This window comes from Oncorhynchus mykiss, chromosome 8, assembly GCF_013265735.2.
Source record: "Oncorhynchus mykiss isolate Arlee chromosome 8, USDA_OmykA_1.1, whole genome shotgun sequence".
In the NCBI taxonomy this organism is placed as follows: Eukaryota; Metazoa; Chordata; class Actinopteri; order Salmoniformes; family Salmonidae; genus Oncorhynchus; species Oncorhynchus mykiss.
The window spans coordinates 71,612,890-71,640,647 of NC_048572.1; the positions used below are offsets into that span (position 1 = coordinate 71,612,890).

The 27,758-nt window shown below is 39.6% G+C and overlaps 1 protein-coding gene across 6 annotated transcripts in view; it reads left to right on the forward strand.

Annotated features, from left to right (window-relative positions):
* asic1c (acid-sensing (proton-gated) ion channel 1c) overlaps window positions 1-27,366 on the forward strand; it is a 159,292-nt gene extending 131,926 nt beyond the window's left edge. For 3 of the 6 annotated variants that reach the window (XM_021613580.2, XM_036986124.1, XM_021613575.2), the window contains exons 2-11: window positions 1,875-2,025; window positions 2,447-2,574; window positions 10,085-10,235; window positions 11,817-11,873; window positions 12,127-12,280; window positions 14,768-14,859; window positions 17,733-17,812; window positions 18,048-18,119; window positions 21,014-21,066; window positions 22,606-23,223. In XM_021613580.2, coding sequence (XP_021469255.1) covers window positions 1,875-2,025; window positions 2,447-2,574; window positions 10,085-10,235; window positions 11,817-11,873; window positions 12,127-12,280; window positions 14,768-14,859; window positions 17,733-17,812; window positions 18,048-18,119; window positions 21,014-21,066; window positions 22,606-22,684 — 1,017 coding nt within the window. In that variant the 3' untranslated portion in view covers window positions 22,685-23,223. Of the gene's footprint in view, window positions 1-1,874; window positions 2,026-2,446; window positions 2,575-10,084; window positions 10,236-11,816; window positions 11,874-12,126; window positions 12,281-14,767; window positions 14,860-17,732; window positions 17,813-18,047; window positions 18,129-21,013; window positions 21,067-22,605; window positions 23,224-25,944 lie in introns of those variants that run through there. The other 3 variants (XM_021613578.2, XM_021613576.2, XM_036986125.1) reach the window with 3 other exon arrangements.
* Window positions 27,367-27,758: the final 392 nt, after the last annotated feature.

Consider the following 27,758-nt stretch of genomic DNA (forward strand, 5'->3'; position numbering starts at 1 on the left):
GGGCCAAAATACCAGCAACAGTGTGTGAAAACCTTGTGAAGACTTACAGAAAACGTTTGACCTCTGTCATTGCCAACAAAGGGTATATAACAAAGTATTGAGATAAACTTTTGTTATTGACCAAATACTTTTTTTCCACCATCATTTGCAAATAAATTCATTAAAAATCCTACAATGTGATTTTCTGGATTTTTTTCCCTCATTTTGTCTGTCATAGTTGAAGTGTACCTATGATGAAAATTACAGGCCTCTCATCTTTTTAAGTGGGAGAACTTGCACATTTCGTGGCTGACTAAATACTTTTTTGCCCCGCTGTACATGTTGGTGATAACTGTATGACAGTATCGATAAAACCCTTAGAGAACTGCATGACCAATCAATTCCACCTCGGTGAAATTAAATCACTTACACAGCAAAATGCATAGAGAATTTAAAGCCATTATCGCCTTTATCTATTTTAACTTTTAGTTTTAAGTTATAGCTCACCAGCCATGTGTGTCAGTTGTGCAAAATCAGATGCAGCATTCTAAGAGGCTCCTAATGATTATTTTTGCTCTGCTGGCACACATGAAAGCAAAGTCGCCCATCTTAGAGAATTTGTAAAAAAAATAAATAATGAAACGTCAATATGAAATGTGTGAGAGATGGTGCTAAAAGAACATGGTGGTGCTATACTGGAATATCAGCACTGTATATCTCTGAATCAGTTAAACCAGCTGGCTATTTGCTGCAGGCAAAATTTTGTCTGTACCAATACTTAATAGTACAGATGTAGGATCTTAATTTGAGCCAGTTTGCTACAGCAATCTGAAGCAGTGGAATTTCTGCTGACTTCTGTGCTGCTCTTGGGAGCCAATTCTTAATAAACCTAAATCACGGCTGGCAATTCACAAAGCTTAATTATTTATTTTGTTCTCTCTTACTCAGAGTCTGCTACCATTGCCTTTCTGTTACACCACAAAATATTATTTTCACACTCAAAGGAAATGGATTTACTTTTATACAAAAGGAATTTGTCAACAGCTTGCCATTGTTCTTTGTATTTTTTGAAAAGCCAACCAGTCAATGTCATTTTTCTCACTACATGTTATTATGCATTACTGAATGCAATTTATGTACAGATGTAGAATCTTTATTTGAGCCAGTTTGTACAGCAGGAAAACAATCCTGCAGCAACAGGAAATGTGAATTATTATGTGGATTATAATATTTTGTAGAGGTTGATACATTTTCTTAAGGGAAAGTCAAGTCTGAAATTTCAAAGTTAAAATGGCATGCTTCAGAAGCCTTTTAAAACATTAACTCTACTGCAAGTTGTACATTTCCTGGAAATGTTATCCTGCAAAAGGGTGATCCAATTAAGATTCTACATCTATAGATTACCATTGAGCTGCATTGGTACAAGTTAATGCTTTCAAAGGGGTCTATAAGACACTTCCTAATATAAATTGTATTTGAACAATCTAATTTAGTGTTTTGTGGGATGGAAGAGGTTGGGTTTTGGCTATATTGCTTTGGATTAACTAGAACTTTCAGTTTTAATGGAAAATACATCCTAAAGAAGTATCTAAATTACTCAGGGGAAATAAAAAAAAATGGGTCTGGGTAAAGATTGCCAGTTGCCACAGTAGAGGTGTTAATTTATTTATTCATTCATCATTCTAGTATCTTGTTTGGTTCAGTGTTTTCTAAGATAATTACCTGCAAAGCTTTCCTGCCCAGCAACCCTATCCCCAACCGCAGTTTAAATTGGTCTACACAGAGAGCAACCATTGCTCAAAGTGACTGTGCTGTTTACTGTCTGTGTTGTCGCTATGTCAAAACAATGTTGTTGCATTGAGTTAATGTCATGTACCTTCTTCTTCTTCTTGCAGATTTACACGCGGTACGGAAAATGCTACACGTTCAACTCTGGTTTGGATGGCAACCCGATGTTGACAACGTTGAAAGGCGGGACAGGAAATGGGCTGGAGATCATGTTAGATATCCAACAAGATGAATACTTACCTGTTTGGGGAGAGACAGGTGAGTACCCAGTGGTATGACACCACTTAATTAGTACCACAATAACTGATCTGTCCATAAATACAATAATAACTTTGGATTTTGGGACATTGGTAGAATGAACTTTACACATCAACCAGCCGACTGACATGCATTCATTCAAGGTTCCTTCCTAGTGCTGAATTTGACCTGTACACTATTACAACAACATATAGTTTAACAACTTATCCAACACAACATTTATTGTCTCCGTCCTGGGAAAAATAGTTCATTCTTAGCACTGCATTTTCAACACGTGACTTTATCACAACAGATGTCCAATATCCAGTAAAAACACATATCTCATTCCCAACACAACAAGCAATGTCTCTGACCAGGGAACAGCGATCAGCAGAGGTTTCTGTTGTTACATTCTCTAGCCTGCTGTTGTATGTATCCACAGATGAGACCTCGTACGAAGCAGGCATCAAGGTTCAGATTCACAGCCAGGATGAACCTCCCTTCATTGACCAGCTGGGATTTGGTGTGGCCCCTGGTTTTCAAACTTTTGTGTCATGTCAGCAGCAACTGGTACATACTGCAACACCTTTCCCTTCCTTCCTTCCTTTTTTTCTACTTCAATCCTCCTCTCGCTCTGCTTTTGTCTGTGTTTTTATCCAAAGCCCCAACCCTTCTTCCTTCTCCTGTCATTGGCTATACATCTGTGTCTCAGACCCTGGAGAAAAATATATTCTATTTATCTTATTGTATAATGCACGTAATAACATGCGACCAGCACAATCGCTAAATCTGAACAGAAACCGTCTAATGATTCTGAACTGAAGTAGTAACAATATAATATTTGCTACCTAGTATGTATCCAACAAGGAATACAGAAGGAGAGACAGATTGGATGTACAAAGCAGAAATTGCCTGTAAATGTATTTACACTGTTATTGGTGGCCAGAGCTACAGTACCCCAGGCAGTTCACATGCAATCTCTGACGGCTCAAAGGTATATTTTCCATATAATCTTGCTGTTGCTGATACCAGTTGGATAGAGAACAATAGCATAATATATGCTACAGATGTAAGATCTTAATTTGATCACCCTGTTGCATGAAGACATCCTGCAATGCAGGCTTCTGAGGTTTGTCATTTTTTATTTTCCCTTATGAAAAACGTATAAATTAATTATAATCCACATAATAATTCACATTTCCTGTTGATGCAGGATTATTTTCCTGCTGTAGCGAACTGGCTCAAATTAAGATCCTACATGTGTACATAAATTGGATTTAGTCATGCATAATAACACTATGTAGAGAGAAAAATAACATTCGGGAGACTTTGGTTTGCTTTTCATAAAATACAAAGAACGATAGAGTTACATTTTGTGGTGTAACGAAAAGGCAATGGTACCACAATGATCATGGCTTTGAGTAAGAGAGGACCAACAAAATCATTAAGCTTTGTGAATTACAGGCTGTGACTGAAGTGTAGTCAGAAATGCATCCCAAGATTAGCACAGAATACAGCAGAAATGTCATTGCTTCAGATGCTCTCTCTCTCGTTCAAATCAATTCCACATGCTAAATAAATACAAATCATGAATGATGGAGCATCTGGTACATTGAATCAAAAATATTTCCAGAGGATTTCATTTACATTGTATGGATACATTTCAGATGGAAAAAAAGACCTAGCTATAGGCTACAGACAGTGCCTGTAACCACAGTCCTATACAGTAGCCTATATCTATTGGGCACTGTGAACAGTCGTAACGGAGCAGGAACATCTACACTGAACAAAAATATAAACACCACAAGTATTGTGTTGGTGTTGGTACAATGTTTCATGAGCTGAAATAAAAGATCCTACAAATTTCCCATAAGCGCAAAAAGCTTATTTCTCTCAAATTTCTAGCACAAATTTGTTTACATCTCTGATAGTGAGCATTTTTCCTTTGCAAAGATAGTACATCTCCCTGACAGGTGTGGCATATCAAGCAGATAATCATATTAAACAGCATGATCATTACACATGTGCACCTTCTGCTGGGAAAAATAATAGGCCACTCTAAAATGTGCAATTTTGTCACACACCTCAATGCCACAGATTTCAAAGGATTTGAGGGAGCGTGCAATTGGCACGTTTTAATTTTTAAAATATTTATAACTAGGCAAGTCAGTTAAGAACAAATTATTATTTACAATAACGGCCTACCCCGGCGACACTGGGCAAATTGTGCGCCACCCCCTATGGGACTCCCAATCACTCCCAAGCCTCTTGCATTGAGATGCAGTGCCTTAGACCACTGCGCCACTCTGGAGCACTGCAGGAATATTAACTGCAGGAATGTCCTCCAGTGCAGTTTCCAGAGATATTCATGTTCATTTCTCTACAATAAGCCGCCTCCGTTGTTTTAGAGAATTTGGCAGTATGTACAACCGGTCTCACAACCGTAGACCACGTGTATGGTGTTGTGTGGGCAAGCGGTTTGCTGATGTCAACATTGTGAAAGAAGTGCCCCAAGGTGGCAGTGAGGTTATGGTATAGGCAGGAATAAGCTAAGGACAATGAACACAATTACATTTTATCGATGGCAATTTGAATGCACAGAGACACTGTGACGAGATCCTGAGGCCCATTATCTTGCCATTCATTCGCCACCATCACCTCATGGCCTTATGTAGCAAGGATCTGTACACAATTCCTGGAAGCTGAAAATGCCTGCATACTCACCAGACATGTCACTCATTGAGCCTGTTGGGATGCTCTGGACCGACATGTATGACAGTGTGTTCCAGTTCCCGCCAATATCCAACAACTTCGCACAGCCATTGAAAAGGAGTGGGGCAGCATTCCACAGGCCACAATCGACAGAATGATCAACTCTGATCAACTATCTGAAGGAGATGTGTCGCGCTGCATGAGGCAAATGGTGGTCGCACCAGATACTTACTAGTTTTCTGATCCACGCCCCTACCTTTTTTTAAGTTATCTGTGACTAACAGATACGTATCTGTATTTCCATTCATGTGAAATCCATAGATTAGGGCCTAATTAATATATTTAAATTGACTGATTTCCTTATATGAACTGTAACTCTTATATGAACTGTAAAATCTTTGAAGTTGTTGCATGTTGCGTTTATATTTTTGTTCAGTATAGTATCCATTATCCAGTTGTCAGACACGAATATTAAAATCAATGTAGTCTTCCATTAGGGCAGATGTCAGGACCACGGGAGTCATTTTAATACTGAACTAAAATGTCTCTAATAAGTCTGTATTCCATGTGGTCACAATGGTCTGTTTGCCAGATCCATAGGTCATCTATTTCACAGTCCTGTCATTGTCACTAACTGTAACCATATCCAGGGTTAAATCAGTGAACATCAAACATACGTTAATAGACTCTCTTCGCAGTGTTCTTTCGAGTTGAGCACCCAATACTTCCTTCAATAATAGAACAGGTGCATGTCCATAATACCCACATTGTTTTTCACATCAAAACCCAGACAAATCAAAATGTGTCGAAGGAATGTTTTCTACTACTGCATAATCATTTAAAGAGGATAGAAAATAGTATTACAAACCGTGCACCAGCGCCGGTTCCACGCATAAGTGACATAGACGGTCTCAATTGACTCTATTGAGAGTAAGAATAGTAGAATACACCAGGTGTAACTTCAGAATTTGTTTGTGCATCAGCAGTTTTTCTCTTGTTATGTCTGTCACTGACAGTCACTCAATTAGCCATGTTTGCGAACAACTTTTAGATTGGTAGTTAGTCTAGCCAGCTGTAATCATGGCCAAATACTGACCGGGCACACAGGGCTATTCATTCTCACTCAGATATCATATTAACATGGCATAAGAAATTACAAAATGTGTTGTATTGCAGGAAATGTGCTTTAAAACGGCAAATATTCCGCTCACGCCCATTTCAAAATGGGTAGAATTGCAGGAAATTTGCTCTAAAACTGCAAAAATGTCTCTCAAACCCATGTCAAAATCGGTAGAAATTCAGGAAATTTGCTCTAAAACTGCAAAATAATTTTCTCTGCCCCATGGCATAATGAGTAGAATTGAATGAAATGTTATAATATTGCAGTTTTCTCTCCCCATTGCAAAATGTAGAGAATAGCAGAACACTTGCTTTAAAACTACAACATTTTCTCTATGGCCCATGGCAAAATGTGGAGAATTGAAATTTTCTCAAGAGGGGGCCACTAAAATGTTTTTCCGCAAGGTGGGGGCCCCCCAACGAAACCTGCTTAGGGCCCCCAAAAGGCTAGAGCCAGCCCTGCATTGCACATGGTTTTTTTGTCCATAAAATAAAATCTAATAAAATCTATTGCAATAACATGCCACTCAGGCTGCAGCTCGTGAAATCCGGTGGTTTGAAAACGGTGACAGAACAGTGAAATACAGCTGTGATCTTTTGATAGATATTTTCTTTGGCAACCACTTTATTGTAAAGGACCTCAGCAAAGTGTCACTGATGTCACAATGTCACGTTTTATACACCCATTGAAGATACAAATCTCATTAGGTGTCAGAACTCAGTTTCTCTTGAGTAGGGGTTTGTGGCACTTTTCCTACTGAATGAGTTACAAACTCATCAGAAATTAATTATAATACCTAGAATTACACCTTGAACCACAAGTTATTCAAAAAATCCTTTGATTCCAGAGAAGATATTATTTGGTACAAGTCACAAGTCTCTTCAAAATCCCTCACGCCATATTCAACAGAATAACATAGGGTTATCGGTGCAGTGCATCTCTAAAACAGACAATTGGACACAACAATCCAAACAACACTGAATTCTGAATTCAATCGACTTCCCTTGTAAAGTAGCTATGAGTAGATATATAAGGTGATATGTAAATTAATCTGCTCTTATGACTAGAGCAATTCATTTATAATAATTGTACTGAATTGATTAGTGTGCCATTTAAATCTGATAGGAATCATCTATCATAGGCTCTTGAGTGGCACAGCGGTCTAAGGCACTGCATCTCAGTGCTAGGGGCATCACTACAGGTTCAATCCCTGGTTCAATCTCGGGCTGTATCACAACCGGCCATGATCAAGAGTCCTATAGAGCGGCGCACAATTGACCCAGCCTTGTCCGGATTAGGGCAGGGTTTGGCCCGGGTAGGCCGTCATTGTAAATAAGATTTTTTCACGTAACTGACTTGCCTAGTTAAATAAAGGTTCAAAAAAATATTATAATAATCTTACTAGTAACACCATCTCAAATGAATCCAAATTAATTGCTAAAAATGTTTAACCCCATATCCTTTTGATTATTTAATGCTTTTCAAACCCTTTTCGGAGGGATTGATCAATATATCAATATATGATTATACTTCCATTCACCAGAACCACTCAAATCTGCCTCACTTCAACCACATGATACAAACAGGTCTCCCAATGTCAGTGGAAGAAATGTCTGAACTAAATCCAGTCTTTAAAGGACAACTTCATTCTGCAGCAAGCAAATACAGTATAATAACTTGGGGTGGAAATTTGGAACACTATTTTTACCAACAATCGAGCTTCAAGTGGCCGAGAACAATTATTGAAAGATGGCTGAATGACAAGAAATGTATGTTTCTGAACCAGTTTTGGGTTTGTGTCCTCAGACATGGGCTCAGCTGTTTTGGGGCTCAGTAAGATGAACACATATAGGTTGACTGGCTGGCTGCTTACTGTGTATCTGAGAGCCAAACAAAGGGCTTTGACAGATGTTGTCCGTGTCAAAATCGGTAGTTGGTGACGTGTTCACTGGTCCTTCCCCTAAATGAGAAGTCCTATGAGGCCTGAGTAAAGGTTCAGATTCACTAGTCAGAGCCTCCTCTCCCACACTAGATAGGTTTCGGGGTGGAAGCCCTCGGCCAACTGTAACCCCAGGCTTCCAAACGTTAGTTTCCTCCCAAGTGCAGTGGGTGGCATACCATAGCATACCGTAGTGTACCATAGCATACCGTAGTGTACTGTAGCTTAACATAGCGTACTGTAGCATACCATATGTACAGTAGCGTACATAGCAAACCTCCCAATCTCATTACCGATCAAGTCTTCATGATGGAATGGACCAATCACCTCCCTCCATGTGGCTGTCGTGACCTCATTTCAACGACTGTTTCTTCCTGGTTCATCTCTGTCTTATGTCTCTTCATAACTACCATCACTATAGAATATCAGCACATAATGTTATCCTTTCCAGCTAGCACATTAAACACTCATTATCCAGTCTTTGTCTTCATAAAAGCTGTTGTATATGGTGCAACCAATATTATTGTGCAGTTATGTTTAGTTTGTTTTGTTGTTTTTGGGCTTTGCATTTGAATGTTGTACATTGCTGGGATAATCTACATCTGGCTAATGTCTTCTGTTAGCCAATCGTTGTGTTTAATGTGGTTCTATTACCCTCCCAGAGTAAAGTCCTAGGAGACATTAACCAGATTCAAAGGATCCCAGGAGTATGCAACATTCAAATGCAAAGCACAAAAACAACAAAACAAATAAACATACTGTAACTGCAAAATAATATTGGTTGCACCATATTCAACAGCTTGTATGAAGACAAAGACTGGATAATGAGTGTTTAATGTCTAGAGGGCCTGTTATTTTCTCTGGGTTTTTATTTCCTACATGGATAATGTTTATGAGAGGCTGTAGCCTGGAAATCAAGTTCCATAAAGAATAAATCAACTATTCCATTTCAAGTCACTTCATGACTTACTGGCACTCTGTATCTGTCACACTCAGTCTTCCAATGCATGCAGATGCAAGAGACGGTCAAGGGTAGATTTGGGGAAAATGATTGAGAAGTTCGGAAAATCTCTAAGCCACACCAAGGTCTTTTCAGTTATCTGTTATGTCCAATGGGCTATGTGCTTCTCTGAATGTTGGTACATACACAAATACAGTTGAAGTGGGAAGTTTACATACACCTTAGCCAAATACATTTAAACTCAGTTTTTCACAATTCCTGACATTTAATCCTAGTAGAATTCCCTGTCTTAGGCCAGTTAGGATCACCACTTTATTTTAAGAATGTGAAATGTCAGAATAATGATTTATTTCAGCTTTTATTTCTTTCATCACATTCCCAGTGGGTCAGAAGTTTACATATACTCAATTAGTATCGGGTAGCATTGCCTTCAAATTGTTTAACTTGGGTCAAACGTTTCGTGTAGCCTTCCACAAACTTCCCACAATAAGTTGAGTGAATTTTGGCCCATTCCTCCTGACAGAGCTCAGAGTCAGGTTTGTAGGCCTCCTTGCTCGCACACGCTTTTTCAGTTTTGCCCACAAATGTTCTATGTGATTGAAGTCAGGGCTTTGTGATGGCCACTCAAATACCCTGACTTTGTTGTCCTTAAGCCATTTGCCACAACTTTGGAAGTATCCTTGGGGTCATTGTCCATTTGGAAGATCCATTTGCGACCAAGCTTTAACTTCCTGACTGATGTCTTGAGATGTTGCTTCAATATATCCACATCATTGTCCATCCTCATGATGCCATCTATTTTGTGACGTGAACCAGTCCCTCATGCAGCAAAGCACAACCCACAGCATGATGCTGCCAACCCCGTGCTTCACGGTTGGGATGGTGTTCTTTGGCTTGCAAAGCCTCCCCCGTTTTCCTCCAAACATAAAGATGGTTGTTATGGCCAAACAGTTCTATTTTTGTTTCATCAGACCACAGGACATTTCTCCAAAAAGTACGATCTTTGTCCCCATCAAGTTTTAATGACTCCAACCTAAGTGTATGTAAACTTTCAGGACTAGACCTGACCTGCATCACTGATTTTCTGCATGGTGTCTGCTTGTTGCTTTCTGTGAGCTGTGTTTCTCAGTTACACCGTAGTCTGAGTGGAATATTCTTATAGATGTGAACAGAAGCCAGAAAACATGTCATTATTTCATTATGTTCCCTTATTAAATGTTCAATACATATGTTTGTTTTTTTGTCTGCTTGTGTGCACTTTTATTTTGGATTTCCTGCTGGGCTTGACTAGATGTTGTTGAAAGTGGCCAATATACTGAGGGGAAATCTATGCTCTGTTCTGTCGCAGCTTCAGTACCTCCCTCCCCCATGGGGAGACTGCAAGTCCACTCCCATCGACTCTGAGTTCTTCTCCACGTACAGCATCACAGCCTGTCGTATCGACTGCGAGACACGCTACCTGGTGGAGAACTGTAACTGCAGGATGGTCCACATGCCTGGTACTCACACACGTCTTGGCTTGACCATCACATAGTTCCTCAATGAATATGATTAATAATGTTTTCTGTGTTGTTGTTGTCATTCATAGGAATATGTACAGTGGGGCAAAAACGTATTTAGTCAGCCACCAATTGTGCAAGTTCTCCCACTTAAAAAGATGAGAGAGGCCTGTAATTTTCATCATAGGTACACTTCAAGTATGACAGACAAAATGAGAAACAAAATCCAGAAAATCCCATTGTAGGATATTTAATGAATTTACTTGCAAATGATGGTGGAAAATTAGTAGACTGGGAAGACTGAATCTGTAATAGGTTAGCAGCTTGGTTTGGAGAAATCAACTGTGGGAGCAATTGTTAGGAAATGGAAGACATACAAGACCACTGATAATCTCCCTCGATCTGGGGCTCCACGCAAGATCTCACCCCGTGGGGTCAAAATGATCACAAGAACAGTGAGCAAAAATCCCAGAACCACACGGGGGGACCTAGTGAATGACGTGCAGAGAGCTGGGACCAAAATAACAAAGCCTACCATCAGTAACACACTACGCCGCCAGGGACTCAAATCCTGCAGTGCCAGATGTGTCCCCCTGCTTAAGCCAGTACATGTCCAGGCCCGTCTGAAGTTTGCTAGAGAGCATTTGGATGATCCAGAAGAAGATTGGGAGAATGTCATATGGTCAGATGAAACCAAAATATAACTTTTTGGTAAAAACTCAACTCGTCGTGTTTGGAGGACAAAGAATGCTGAGTTGCATCCAAAGAACACCATACCTACTGTGAAGCATGGGGGTGGAAACATCATGCTTTGGGGCTGTTTTTCTGAAAAGGGAACAGGACGACTGATCCGTGTAAAGGAAAGAATGAATGGGGCCATGTATCGTGAGATTTTGAGTGAAAACCTCCTTCCATCAGCAAGGGCATTGAAGATGAAACGTGGCTTGGTCTTTCAGCATGACAATGATCCAAACACACCGCCCGGGCAACGAAGGAGTGGCTTCGTAAGAAGCATTTCAAGGTCCTGGAGTGGCCTAGCCAGTCTCCAGATCTCAACCCCATGGAAAATCTTTGGAGGGAGTTGAAAGTCCGTGTTGCCCAGCAACAGCCCCAAAACATCACTGCTCTAGAGGAGATCTGCATGGAGGAATGGGCCAAAATACCAGCAACAGTGTGTGAAAACCTTGTGAAGACTTACAGAAAACGTTTGACCTCTGTCTTTGCCAACAAAGGGTATATAACAAAGTATTGAGATAAACTGTTGTTATTGACCAAATACTTTTTTTCCACCATAATTTGCAAATAAATTCATTCAAAATCCTACAATGTGATTTTCTGGATTTTGTTTCTCATTTTGTCTGTCATAGTTGAAGTGTACCTATGATGAAAATTACAGGCCTCTCTCATCTTTTTAAGTGGGAGAACTTGCACAATTGGTGGCTGACTAAATACCTTTTTGCCCCACTGTGGTTATGTTAACATTACATTTTTGTTTTGCTCTCTCTCTCTCTCTCTCTCTCTCTCTCTCTCTCTCTCTCTCTCTCTCTCTCCCGCTCTCTCTCTCTCTGACGTGTTGAATAGGGACCTCAACAGTATGCACACCAGAGCAGTACAAAGACTGTGCAGACCCAGCTTTAGGTAAGGCAGAAACAATGGTAATGATATAAGGATTAGGAATATGAACCAGTTATCACTGATCAGTAGATACACCAAACAATATTTTAGTTTGAGATATGAGTACGAAAGCGTTTATACAATACAGCATTTTGAAATAAGGAACTGCTGAGCAGCAAAGGTTGTTTTGCAGCTTCTTTTGAATTGTACTACCTTTTATCATGGGGCCTGTAGTGAATTGGGCCCAGGACTCCCATTCTATTGTCATCCCCCACAGACTTCTTGGTAGAGAAAGACAACGACTACTGTGTGTGTGAGACACCCTGCAGCATGACACGCTATGGCAAAGAGCTGTCCATGGTGAAAATACCCAGTAAAGCCTCTGCCAAATATCTGGCCAAGAAATTCAACAAAACTGAACAGTACATCGGGTAAGTATCTGGATAGTTACAGTGAGTTAACAACTTCAAATTAATTTAGTCTCAAATAGCCGCCTGTCCCTTTTAATAGTCGGCAATGGTACACATTTCAGCAAATAAATGACTGTTTCAAATAAACGCTGGGTCTAAATGAATTGTTTCCAATTTTACCATGAATTGTTTACTAGGTTTAACGTGAGATTTGTTGCATTAAATAATTAAGTAATGACTCTGAAAAAATATGGCAATCATCTGTTTTTATTGCCATTAAGAAATTGGCAGCCATTGGCTACTAACAGCTGAGAACTGCTAGCTAGCTGGCTAGCATAAAAACAGCTAACAACTTCGGGAGTACGGACTCCTAGGAAATCATGCTCCAGTTGCGGATTACGCTCTAGTGGCAAAAGTAAGAACTGACAAAAATTCACAGTCAAAGAGGAGAATAATTATTCTGTCAAGGAAGTTTAATTTAATTTTAAAAGAGGTATACTTAGACAGAAGACATGTAACACAGTGCTTAAATGATAACATATTAGTGCAGGAAATAAAAAAATGTATTAAACTACTGGAAGTGGACTTAAACAATGAACTACAGTTGAAGTCGAAAGGCTACATACATTCAGGTTGGAGTCATTAAAACTCGTTTTTCAACCACTCCACAAACTATAGTTTTGCCAAGTCGGTTAGGACATCGACTTTGTGCATGACACAGGTCATTTTTCCAACAATTGTTTACAGACAGATTATTTCACTTACAACTCACTGTATCACAATTCCAGTGGGTCAGAAGTTTACATGCACTAAGTTGACTGTGCCTTCAATCAGCCTGGAAAATTTCAGAAAATGATATCATGGCTTTAGAAGCTTCTGATAGGCTAATTGACATGATTTGAGTCAATTGGAGGTGTACCTGTGTATGTATTTCAAGGCCTACCTTCAAACTCAGTGCCTCTTTGCTTGACATCATGGGAAAATCACAACAAATCAGCCAAGACCTAAGAAGAAAAATTGTAGACCTCCACAAGTCTGGTTCATCCTTGGGAGCAATTTCCAAACGCCTGAAGGTACCATGTTCCTCTGTACAAACAATAGTACGTAAGTTTAAACACCATGGGACCACGCAGCCGTCATACCATTCAGGAAGGAGACGCGTTCAGTCTCCTAGAGATGAACGTACTTTAGTGTGAAAAGTGCAAATCAATCCCAGAACAACAGCAATGGACCTTGTGAAAATGCTGGAGGAAACAGTAAAACAAGTCCTATATCGACATGACCTGATAGGCCGCTCAGCAAGGAAGAAGCCACTGCTCCAAAAATGCCATAACAAAGCCAGACTACGGTTTACAACTGCACATGGGGACAAAGATCGTACTTTTTGGAGAAATGCCCTGTGGAACAAAAATAGAACTGTTTGGCCATAATGACCATCGTTATGTTTGGAGAAAAAAGGGGGAGGCTTGCAAGCCGAAGAACAATGTCCCAAACGTGAAGCACGGGGTTGGCAGCATCATGTTGTGGGGGTGCTTTGCTGCAGGAGGGACTGGTTCACTTCACAAAATAGATTGCATCATGAGGAGGGAAAATTATGTGGATATATTGAAGCAACATCTCAAGACATCAGTCAGGAAGTTAAAACTTGGTCGCAAATGGGTCTTCCAAATGGTCAATGACCCCAAGCAAACTTCCAAAGTTGTGGCAAAATGGCTTAAGGACAACAAAGTCAGGGAATTGGAGTGGCCATCACAAAGCCCTGACCTCAGTCCTATAGAACATGTGTGGGCAGAGCTGAAAAAGCATGTGTGAGCAAGGAGGCCTACAAACCTGACTCAGTTACACCAGCTCTGTCAGGAGGAATGGGCCAAAATTCACTCAATTTATTGTGGAAAGCTTGTGGAAGGCTACCAAAAACGTTTGACCCAAGTTAAACAATTTGAAGGCAATGCTACCAAATACTAATTGAGTGTATGTAAACTTCTGACCCACTGGGAATGTGATGAAATAAATAAAAGCTGAAGGAAATCATTCTCTCTACTATTATTCTGAAATTTCACATTCTTAAAATGAAGTGGTGATCCTAACTGACCTAAGACAGGGAATTTTTACTAGGATTAAATGTCAGGAATTGTGAAAAACTGAGTTTAAATGTATTTAGTGTATGTTAACTTCCGATTTCAACTGTATGCAAATGAGCAAAAGCTGTGTACATTAAGGAAACAGAAGTCTCTGTCTATTAAGCGCTTGTTGTGTTCAGTGATTTAAGCAAATAATCACCCGGGCTATTAATTGAAGTTTTACGGTAAGTGACGTAACGATCAGAGGTTTGCATTTTGATTAAAATAAATCATAATAAAAGTATGATATTGGTCTCCACCGTTCACCTTTATTGTAAATTAATGCAAAATGTCTCAGAATTAGTAAATTAAATCAATCAATTGTATCTCTAAGATAGATGTACGTTATAAAGTAACACCTTTTCGATGTATTTGTTTTTGTCTCTAGAGAAAACTTACTAGTCCTGGACATCTTCTTTGAGGCATTGAATTATGAGAAGATTGAACAGAAGAAGGCGTATGAAATTGCCGGGTTGCTTGGTGAGCGATTGTTTCAAGTTTTCCCATCAGGTTCATGATCTGTTTTTACAGACTGAGAGGAAACGCACTAGGCCTGAAGATCACATCCTCAGCAAGCACTACACGTTGTCCCATTGTGTGATCATGCCTGCTGGTCTAAACTCCTTTTGAGACTATTTTCTTTGAACCTGTAAGACTCGGTCGAATGCATTATTAGAATGTACTTGAAAAGAGCACTCAGTCAGGAGAGGCATATGAAAAGCAAAGTCTGGATGGACAGTTTCTGGTCTGAGTCTGACAGCTCTCCTCACCTTGCTGAGAGACAGAGCTTAAGTTAATGTTTCAGGAATCGTTTTGTGCACTGTGTTTTTAATTATTTTTATTTCACCTTTATTTAACCAGGTAGGCCAGTTGAGAACAAGTTCTCATTTACATCTGCGACCTGGCCAAGATAAAGCAAAGCAGAGCGACACAAACAACAACACAGAGTTACACATGGAATAAACAAACATACAGTCAATAACACAATATAAAAATATATATATAGTGTGTGCAAATGATGTAAGATTAGAGAGGTTAGGCAATGAATAGGCCGTAGTGGCAAAGTAATTACAATTTAGCAATTAAACACTGGAGTGATAGATGTGCAGAAGATGAATGTGCAAGTAGAGATACTGAGGTGCAAAGGAGCAAAAAATGTTTTTAAAATAACAATATGGGGATGAGGTAGTTGGATGGGCTATTTAAAGATGGGCTATGTACAGGTGCAATGATCTGTGAGCTGCTCTGACAGCTGATGCTTAAAGTTAGTGAGGTAGACATGAGTCTCCAGCTTCAGTGATTTTTGTAATTCGTTCCAGTCATTGGCAGCAGAGAACTGGAAGGAAATGCGGCCAAAGGAGGAATAGGCTTTGGGGGTGACCAGTGAAATATACCTGCTGGAGCTCGTGCAAGGGTGGGTGCTGCTATCGTGACCAGTGAACTGAGATAAGGCGGGGCTTTACCTAGCAAAGACTTATAGATGACCTAGAGCCAGTAGATTTGGCGACGAATATGAAGCGAGGGCCAGCCAACGAGAGCATACAGGTCGCAGTGGTGGGTAGTATATGGGGCTTTGGTGACAAAACAGATGGCACTGTGATAGCCTGCATCCAATTTGCTGAGCAGAGTGTGGAGGCTATTTTGTTAATGATATCGCCGAAGTCAAGGATCGGTAGGATGGTCAGTTCTACGAGGGTATGTTTGACAGCATGAGTGAAGGATGCTTTGTTGCTGAATAGGAAGCCGATTCTAGATTTAATTTTGGATTGGAGATGGTTAATGTGAGTCTGGAAGGAGAGTTTACTGTCTAACCAGACACCTAGGTATTTGTAATTGTCCACATATCAGAACCGTCCAGAGTAGTGATGCTGGATGGGCGGGCAGGTGCGAACAGAGATCGGTTGAAGAGCATGCATTTAGTTTCACTTGCATTTAAGAGCATTTGGAGGCCAAGGAAGGAGAGTTGTACGGCATTGAAGCTCGTCTGGAGATTAGTTATCACAGTGTCCAAAGAAGGGCCAGAAGTATACAGAATGGTGTCGTCTGCATAGAGGTGAATTAGAGAATCGCCAGCAGCAAGAGCGACATCATTGATATATACAGAGAAAAGAGTCAGCCCAAGAATTTAACCCTGTGGTACCCCCGTAGAGACTGCCAGAGATCCGGACAACAGGCCCTTCGATTTGATAAGAATACAGTGATTGACAGAGTCGAAAGCCTTGGCCAGGTCGATGAATACAGCTGCACAGTATTGTTTTTTATCGATGGCGGTTATGATATCATTTATAGGACCTTGAGCGTGGCTGAGGTGCACCCATGACCAGCTCGGAAACCAGATTGCATAGCGGCGAAGGTACGGTGGGATTCGAAATGGTCGGTGATCTGTTTGTTAACTTGGCTTTCGAAGACCTTAGAAAGGCAGGATAGGATAGATATAGGTCTGTAACATTCTGTGTCTAGAGTGTCTCCCCCTTTGAAGAGGGGGATGACCGCAGCAGCTTTCCAATCTTTGGGGATCTCAGAAAGAGAGGTTGAACAGGCTAGTAATAGGGGTTGCATCAATTGCTGTGGGTAATTTTAGAAAGACAGGGTCCAGATTGTCTAGCCCAGCTGATTTGTAAGGGGTCCAGATTTTGCAACTCTTTCAGAACATCAGTTATCTGGATTTGTGTGAATGAGAAATGGGGGAGGTTTGGGCAAGTTGTTGTGGGGGGTGCAGGGCTGTTTACCGGGGTAGGGGTAGCCAGGTGGAAAGCATGGCCAGCCGTGGAAAAATGCTTATTGAAATGCTCAATTATCATGGATTTATTGGTGGTGACAGTGTTTCCTAGCATCAGTGCAGTGGGCAGCTGGGAGGAGGGGCTCTTATTCTCCATGGACTTTACAGTGTCCCATAACTTTTTGCAGCTTGTGCTACAGGATGAAAAATTATATTTGAAAAAGCTAGCCTTTGCTTTCCTAACTGCCTGTGTATATTGGTTCCTAATTTCCCTGAAAATTTGCATATCACAGGGACTATTCGATGCTAATGCAGTACACCACAGGATGTTTTTGTGCTGGTCAAGGGGAGTCAGGTCTGGAGTGAAACAATTGCTATATCTGTTCCTGGTTCAAAATGTTTTGAATGGGGCATGCTTATTTAAGATGGTGAGGAAAGCACTTTTAAAGAATAACCAGGCATCCTCTACTGAAGGAATGAGGTCAATATCCTACCAGCATACCCGGGCCAGGTCGATTAGAAAGGCCTTCGCGCTGAAGTGTTTTAGGGAGTGTTTGATAGTGATGATGGGTTATTATCTGTCTGACTGTGGTATTGCCTGTTTACGTCTTTTCATCTGTCATCCTCTTTTCAGGTGACATTGGTGGGCAGATGGGTCTGTTCATTGGAGCCAGTGTTTTAACGATACTGGAAATATTTGACTACTTATATGAGGTAAAGTGGAGGCATTCACATTTGTTTAATCACTTAAAAGTATTCTCAAGTAGTAGAGTTGGGGTTATATGTTGAAAGTACACAATTCATTCATGATGATGAAGTATTTAAATGAAATCAAAAATACGAGAAACGCTTGTCCTAATGATGTTGTCTGTCTGTATGGTTTTAAGTGTTTTCAACTGTTTGCACTGTCTGGTTTGTTGTGATGTTAACTAGATACTCTTGTATTTAGGTATTTAAGGATAAAGTTTTGGGTTACTTCATGCGCAAGAAACGACCGCAGCGTTGTCCAAGCGACAATCTGGTAATTTGAGTCTCCCACAATGCACTGGTTTGTAGTTCTGCACTGCACTACAAACAAAGTAAAGCACTGTAATGTGTCAGAATCTCAAGCCTTTTTCATGACCAATCAATGACAGATGTGGAACGCAAATCAAAGTGAGCACTTTTTCTTTAGTTATATACAGTGCCTTCAGAAAGTATTCATACCCCTTGACTTATTCCATATTTTGTTGTGTTATAGCCTGAATTCAAAATGGACTAAATAAATTTAATTTCATCAATCTACACACAATACCCCATATTGACAAAGTGAAAACATTTTTTTAGAAAATTTAGCACATTGATTGAAAATGAAATACAGAATTATCTCATTTACATACAGTACCAGTCAACATTTTGGGCACACCTACTCATTGAAGGGTTTTAAAAATGTATTATGTGACTTGTTAAGCAAAATTTTACTCCTGAACTTATTTGGGCTTACCATAACAAAGGGGTTGAATACTTATTGACTGAAGACATTTCAGGTTTTCATTTTGTTTTCATTTGTAAAAATGTCTAAAAACATAATTCTACTTTGACATTGTGTGTTGTGTGTAGAACAGTGACAATAACATCTAAATGTAATCCATTTTAAATTTAGGCTGTGAAACAAAAAAATGTGGAACAACTCAAGGGGTGTGAATACTTTCTGAAGGCACTGTATATGCCCATAGTCTGGTTCCAAGGTAGTGAAAAAGCCCTGAGTTTCTGTTTCTGCATGAACTATCTGCATGCACGGTTGCTTCAATCTTGGAGTTTTTCCAGTAAACTGATGTGGTGGAAAAGGTTAGATAAAGATGTCCTGGCTCCCCTACTGAGATAACTGCAGCTGCATGTGCCAAGGAGGTATGTCTCCTACTGATATTTTTGTTAAAAAAAATGTAAACCAAATAATACATTTAAAAAACTCTAAGACTGAATGACCAGGAAGTCTTTAAAATACACTTCTGTTGTTACTTGGCTTTCAGCTCTTTTTGCATTATGTGTAAAATAGAAAGTCCAGTTGGATTCAGCCTACAGATTTGGACATGTTGACACTTGGATACAGTTTGACTTACAGTATCCTACAAAAAGGAGTTTAAACAGTCTATTGTAATTTAAACAGTCAAAAGGTATATAGTAATTTAAACAGTCGAAAAGGCAAGAGATGTTTGACAATTAATATCATAGATATGGTTCTGTATTTTTATTTGTTTGTTAAAATGGAAATAACAAGTTTATTCAGAGCATTCTACATGACAAAGAGGAGAGAGAAGTAAACAATTTCAACTGGATGTACCCTATGAGAGATCCGCTCCAGGCATAGAATCGTTTCTTTAGTATCACATTGTGTCAGCACTATCACTCTAAGCTTGATACTGGTAGAACCCATCATATCTGAACAGCTAAATCTGGACACATGGAGAGAAACACTTCTCCCAAACCTGTTTTCATGCCTGTTGACTTAACTGTTTCTTCGTGAATCAACAATACCATGCATGCCAGTCTCTCTTGGCTAAGAGTTAAGGAAATACACTTCATCACTTATTGCTTTAATAAGAAACATGAATGTGTTGGAAATTCAATTTTCTTTGCATAGTCAACTTACACACAGCACTGATACACACACTTACCCCGCCAGAACCCACCAGGGGTCTTTTCACAGTCCCCAGGTCCAGTACAAATTCAAGGAAACATACAGTATTATACAGAGCCATGATTGCATGGACCTCCCTTCCATCTCATATAGCGCAAATGAACATCAAACCTGGTTTAAAAAACATCTAATAAAGAAACACCTCACGGCACAAAGCCTCTCCCCCGTGTGACCTACTTTTTATGTGTATGTACTGACATGTATGTGTAACTGATAGATGCCCACACACACTACATGCAAATGTTTTTAAATATATGTCAATTGTAAAGTATGTTGTCTGTAATGTCTTTTTCGTTGTGTGTCGGAGCCCAGTAAGACTAGCTGTCGCCACTGGTGTCGGCTAATGGGGATCCTAGTAAAATCAAAACAGAGTAGAGCAGAAAAAAGACCTTTGTGGCATCACAACAGTTTTTCCTCAGGCTTCAGCATTATAGATGCTTTTCATCAGCAGGAACCAACAATGTTATGTAACATACCCTGACTAGAGGCACATACTGCAACATGAAACAAGGACATGGAGCGTTAGGTGGATGTAATGCTGTTTTACTATAACATTGTTTCTCCACCCATGTCATGTAATCATCCATTATTGGAGGCTTTCTTTGCATTGAAACATAATGATAAGCCATCTTTAATAGCTTTTACTGTCATGTTCCCCAATCCTCTTCTCCTTTACTTCCAACTCCATTCACCTCCTCTCCTCTCTAACCACCCAATGAATCAACCTAGATGAGATCAAGACAAGTGCTATATGAAAACAGTCAAATAAGTAATGCAGATGAATGTTAAACATAGTGGTATGATAGTTCTAAGACTACTGACTTTACATAGTACATTAGATGGCATGTAAGACGAATGGCGCCAATAGCAACCCTTCCATATCAAGATACAGTATATTAGTGATTTCTATTTCAATTAATGTCTACAATCTTTGAAACATTACGAAAAACATACATGGGCAGAGATTAAGAATGGTCTCTTGCTTTCTCAAATGTCTCAAATTTTGAGACTTTCATTAAAATTAAATGGCTGAATGGAGGTAGCTCTCTGTAACATTTATGTATTGGTGTGCAGCATTCTTCTCTGTAACTAGTCAATTACACAGGGCTGTAGCCTAGCCATTGTGCACAGACAGACTTGCTTGGTGGGGCCACTTGTTTACTTACTTATCAGCTCTGCATTGTATTTTAATTTCATTTCAGTCACCCTCATCTTTCTTTTCATCATGTCTATTCCAGGAGTTTCCAGAGAACCCAACCAGCCCTGGTGTCACGCCTAATCATGCCCCCAGGTAGCAAACCCCATTGATAATAGCTCCTCCCACCCATACTGTCCTTCCTTTTCAGACATTCTGGGAACCATTTCATACATCATTTCCATTCTGGTTAATGAGATGTTGGTTCACCTGAAGCTGGTTTGGTGGGTGATTTTGTAGAGATGTTGGTTCACCTAAAGCTGGTTTGGTGGGTGATTTTGTAGAGATGTTGGTTCACCTAAAGCTGGTTTGGTGGGTGATTTTGTAGAGATTTTGGTTCACCTGAAGCTGGTTTGGTGGGTGATTTTGTAGAGATGTTGGTTCACCTGAAGCTGGTTTGGTGGGTGATTTTGTAGAGATGTTGGTTCACCTGAAGCTGGTTTGGTGGGTGATTTTGTAGAGATGTTGGTTCACCTGAAGCTGGTTTGGTGGGTGATTTTGCAGAGATGTAAAACATACTAGTAGTGATCACTTTATACATTTGTTTTTCCAACATTGCGTTAGGTTAATCTTCCTAAATACAATACAATGTATTTTCTGTGGAGTCTATTCTGAAATCAATGACTCTTAATGCCGTAAATAGGTTTGCTGTGTGGATTTTTCATTCTGAGATTATTATCGGTTTATTATAAACAATGAATTGTTTGTATTCTCCATCTGTTAAGACAATTTGGGACTTGGCTATAAGAAAATTAGCTTCTTTCTTATTGTTTTCACTGAATAATAAAGATGCTTTCCTTCCCTTAGGATAAAATGCAGTTTCCTGAGAAAAATATAAATGTGTATACATACATAATTTGTTGTAGATGGCACAACAAAAGCTGATCCGCAGGGGATCATCTACATATTGCTTCCCTGCAGCACCAAGGTCCATTTAAGCGGACCATTTTACTGGAATCTGTGTTCAATAACATCACTAGATGCATTCCTTTGTGATGCTATCACAGGTCTGCATGCAATGCAGTTTGCATCAAATTAAATGGTTCTTTGTCTGCTGAAATAGCTATCTACATCTACAGTATGGCTAATGCTTCTTTTGAACCCACATATCAGCAATATTAACTGAAACAGCCGCAGTTGCACTAAACGTATGCAGATATCATGTGGATGTCGATGAACATGTAGGAATCAAGATACTAACATAGAGACAAGGACTAAAAAACTGTTTTGTTTTCTCTTTCCCTTCTTCATCCATACCATACCCCTCTTCTCTTTCTTCTCTCTACCCATACCCTGAAACATAACTGACCTACTTTAAATGTCCCCTACACTACCAATTTAATGTTCACCCATTTGTATTGTATTATTTTGTCAATGTGTGTACTATGCTTTCAACCCTCTCCCTCTGTCTGATGTATCAATGATGGTTAACGTCATGTTATCTACATCTATTCTGTTTCCACTTGGTTCTGGTTATGTTAAATTGTCCCACTTTATTCCTATTTATGTCACATCCCCTCCTATTTTTACTGTGACCTGTGTGCCTCTCGATCTCCTCTTCTCCTCCCTCCCTCATCACCCCTCCCTTAATACGGTTGAACTCCTCTTCCCTCCCTCCCTTCCCTTGTCTTACAGAGCACCTGTGACACCCTCCGGAGTCACTCGGACAGTCTCGGATTCACGCCGAACATGTTACCTCGTCACCCGACTCTAGGCAACTTTGAGGAGTTTGCTTGTTGACGACATAAAGCAGGGGGGGGGCGGGGGGGCTCTTGGGATATTCGGGGTTTGACAGAAAACTGTGAAATAACATGTATTATTACAAACATGGTTAGTGTAGAGTAGTAGGATCTAGCGATTGCCTGAATAGAAATAGAACACTATCATAAGAATAAAACCATTTCCAAAGCAGAACTCAGGTGACGGACATATCAAGGCGTCGACGACACTATTTATTTGATGTTCCATTCATGTTGCATTCTATTAAACAGGGTGACATTAGTGTGACATTAGTGTGTCAGCCTAGTAATGTATAAGACTAGTAATGTATAAGACTTGTAATGTAGATGGAAAGGACTTCAGAGTGGTCTCAGTTCATGTCAACTTATTTAAACCATTGTAAAATACTCAACAAAAATATAAACGCAACATGCAGCAATTTCAAAGATTTTCCTGAGTTACAGTTCATAGAAGGAAATTAGTCAATTGGAATATATGAATTAGGCCCCAATCTATGGATATCACATGACTGGGAATACAGATATGCACTTGTTGGTCACAGATACCCTTTTAAAAAAAAGTTGGGGTGTGGATTAGGAAACCAGTCAGTATCTGGTGTGACCACCATTTGCCTCATGCAGCGCGAAACATTTCCTTCGCGTAGAGTTGATCAGGCTGTTGATTGTGGCCTGTGGAATGTTGTCCCACTCCTCTTTAATGGCTGTGTGAAGTTGGTGGGAACTGGAACGCGCTGTCGTACACGTTGATTCAGAGCATCCCAAACATACTCAATGGGTAACATGTCTGGTGAGTATACATGCCATGGATGAAATGGGAAATGTTCAGCTTCCAGGAACTGTGTACAGATCCTTGCAACATGGGGCCATGCATTACCATGCTGAAACATGAGTTGATGGAGGCGGATGAATGGCACGACAATGGGCCTTAGGATCTTGTCACTGCATCTCTGTGCATTCAAATTGCCATTGTGCTCGTTGTCCTTATGCCTGCCCATACCATAACCCCACCACCACCACCACCATGGGGCACTCTGCTCACAACGTCATCAGAAAACAGCTCACCCACACAACGCCATACACGTGGTCTGCGGTTGTGAGGCTGGTTGGATGTACAGCCAAATTCTCTGAAACAACGCTTATGGTAGAGAAATTAACATTCAGTTCTCTGGCAACAGCTCTGGTGAGCATTCCAGTAGTCAGTATGCCAATTGCATGCTGCCTCAAAACTTGAGACATCTGTGGCATTGTGTTGTGTGACAAAACTGCACATTTTAGAGTGGCCTTTTATTGTCCCCAGCAGAAGATGCACCTGTGTAATGATCATGCTGTTTAGTCAGATAACTGATATGCTACACCTGTCAGGGGGATGGATTATCTTGGCAAAAGAGAAACGCTCACTAACAGGGATATAAACAAATTTGTGCACACAATTTGAGGGAAATAAGCTTTTTGTGTGTATGGAACATTTATTGGATATTTTATTTCAGCTCATGAAACTTGGGACCAACACTTTACATGATGCATTCATATTTTTGTTCAGTGTAGCAGTCAGTTCTGGTGTGCTGAATATCAAATTGAGAGGCTAGCCATGGTTAGCATGTGTAGCATCAGCATAGCCAGGTCCATTCATTAGTAGAATCAAGAGGGGTTTTAAAGACATATTCATGTTACCACTCTTTCATTTATAACTAATTGAGAGTAAGAGAATGCAGATTTCAGTGATGCCCACTCAACTATGATCACAATGCTCAAAGGAGAACAGCAGACCTAACTTGAACCCCCCAGTAATAGACAGTTCGCAGTAATTGTGCTGCCTTCGTACTCAAATGATTCTGTTCAGAGATTGATCCTATCACTGATTTGAAACTATAAACCATCAAGTAATGAAAGCCTCTCGCGTTAGGTCCCCGGAAGTTAAACTATTGCAAGATAATTGAATGCAATTCTTTGTTTACAAGTGACATATTGGAAAATAGAAAAAAAGTGTTTATGTTTTCACATATGAACAATCACAACTTTTCCATGAGATTTGGGGAAAATAGGAACATTTCCGTTGTTATATATAGTGCTCCACATACTTTCTATCTGCTTACTGCTGAAAAAATGTACATCAATGACAACATTTTCTTCTGTCGTGTTTTCCCATTTTTTCTGGGAAAAGAGTTGTCGTACTGACCGTACTGTCACTGGAAATGGACACTCTTCACAGGAGTCTGCTGTAACTCAGCCCCCCTCTTAATCACCACTTTCAATAGAATAGACAAACAAGCAAGATGATCCACCAAACTTAAAGTTAGTTTATGTGGGTGTTGTTCAATTTTGTTCCATGACCATGGCTTTTAACTGCTACAAAAACACTCATTAGCACAAGTCCCCTGTGATCGTAAACTATTCTCTATTGGAAACTAGTGGAGTACAAACATTGTCAAGGTGGTGTTCTAAATATTGATTGAAAAGTGTAAATACCAGATCAAAATGCCATTAAGAAATTCAATCTCGCTCATATGTTGATATGTTTATAGTATGTAAAAAAAAAAAAAGACAAAAAAATGTATCCATTACTGCTGTTGCACCATAAGGGAATTGGAGGACAAGGGAGCTGCAGACTTACCATACGAGCACACAATGGCCTACCCCAAGAGTTGTCCATTAGTTTGTGTTGTTATCCAAGTGGACCTCAAGTGTCTTCCAGCTTCTATTTAATTTTAGGACCGGACACAAGAGTAGAATTTGTTAGATACCAGAGGCAGTTTAATACAGTGCTTCAAAAACATACATGTCCCAGGTTCCCTACTTTACTCAGTTCAGTTGGTTTAAAACACTAAAATGCATTGTATAATTGCATTGTTATATACTATTGTTATTGGAATTCCAGTACATGTAATAAGACTAACTTAACAGTCAGTTTGTGATGTGTAAATTATCAAATATAATAAACTATATATTTAACCATCTTCCTATGTACATACTTTTCTTTTGTAAATCTTTTGTGTCTATTTTCTCTTATGCTACTATTCATGTTGATCTTTGCATTAATTAGCTAACAACATAGTTTGTTTTATTTATGTGAAATTAGTTCTAGTCATGTTAAACTTTGTTATGTGGTCATTTTAGAGAAAAGAAACCAGAACACTTCAAAGGGACATTCAAAGGGACATCTGTAGCTTTACCTTTTTTCCTATGGAAAATGTCTAATTCTAGAAGTTATATTTCTATGCTTTTGTCTGTTTATTAGATGACTGTTGATGAGAAGCACAAAGACCTTGAGATCAGCCTTGGTTCCTGAGCCAATTACCTCCCTCTCTGATCAAGACTGGCTACCTTATTGGCACATCTTATATACAACTATGTATCCTGGGATAAGCCTTGTCTTGGGTGAGACTAGAACCAAGCCAAACATCACTCAGTAAGGGTCTCTTTTTTGTAGTTGTAAACTTTAAGATATGGTTAATCAGTGTTTTGTTATGAGCAATAAATGCATTGGTCCAAAAATAATGTAATTGTCAAATCAATGCTATTAACACTATTTTCAAGTCTGGTCACAGCTCCCCTACTAATGGAATTTGTGGATTTGGCATAAAGGAATTCATTTTTGTACTGGGTTACCACAACTGATGATGTGACATTGTCTTGGTGTTATCTGTGTGTCCCATTGTGGTCTGGTCTTTCATGACAATGTGGAGGTTAGTTATAAAACTCACCACCAAGGGGGTGTCCTTCCTGAAAAAAATACAGTACGTACTTAACAGAAATCAGAATACATTGCAACTATTTGCTTATGCTTTGTAAGCATCAATCTAATTTACATTCAATTCATTATAAATCCGATTGAAAGTGAAACAGGTAGCAAATTTAAGGGGTTAAAGTTTTATGAATACTTTGTACTACGTGCCATACTGTGTCCCATACTAGAATCCTTATCTACCCCTGCCATAATGCCAATCAAAGAATAGCAGAGCAGAAGCAACACAATAGTCTGAAACAGAATATGGACATGGTCCTGTCATATTTGAATAATACCTCAATACTGGTTGTGCTTATTGATTCAAGTCTTTTAATGGGTATTTTATAGCATTATAAATTACAGCCAAGTAGATGACAGTGTTGTATATTTATGTCAACTAATAGTCTAAAGACCTTCATTCTTGCAGCTTAATGATGTGTATTGTTATTGCACCTCACCTCTTTTCCTCCTTGCATGATCATTGTGTACTCCTCCTTGTGTATAATCAGCCGCCATGTTACTTTACTATTTTGTTGGGAGCGAGATGGTTAATATCCATGTTGTGTGGTAGGGTACTGTTCAATCGTTAGAATGAAAAAATCTTCATGAAAAACTAGGCTTAGGGTTGTGCAATATTCAGTGACCATGAAGTATTGAACATGGGGCTGAGAAGCCGGGATATGTTTCCTGACAACAACAAAAATATATATATTGTACGTACAGCATGTGGCCACTGGCTTGTAAGGAATGTTATACTTCTGTAAGACTGGATCTTACAGAGAGTAGATTATAGTATGTCTCGCACTGTTGGAGGCCTACAGACAGCTGTGGAACTGAACTAGGATCAACTGGCACTATGTACTGTATGTATATGATACTTCCACCATGTGATTGACCTTAAATATCCATTAAATAATGAATACCCTCTCCTAACCAAGTGTAACATTCTCAATCTTACGTGAAACATCACGTGCAGACATTTCTGGAAATGTAATCAGCATTGTTTGGTCTTCTATGCATCATCATTCATGTAATTACATGTAGATCATGTAACACCATCTTTATCTACCCTTAAACAATCAATCAATCAAATGTATTTATAAAGCCCTTCTTACATCAACTGATGTCACAAAGTGCTGTACAGAAACCCAGCCTAAAACCCCAAACAGCAAGCAATGCAGGTGTAGAAGCACAGTGGCTAGGAAAAACTCCCTAGAAAGGCCAGAACCTAGGAAGAAACCTAGAGAGGAACCAGGCTATAAGGTGTGGCCAGTCCTCTTCTGGCTGTGCCGGGTGGAGTTTATAACAGAACATGGCCAAGATGT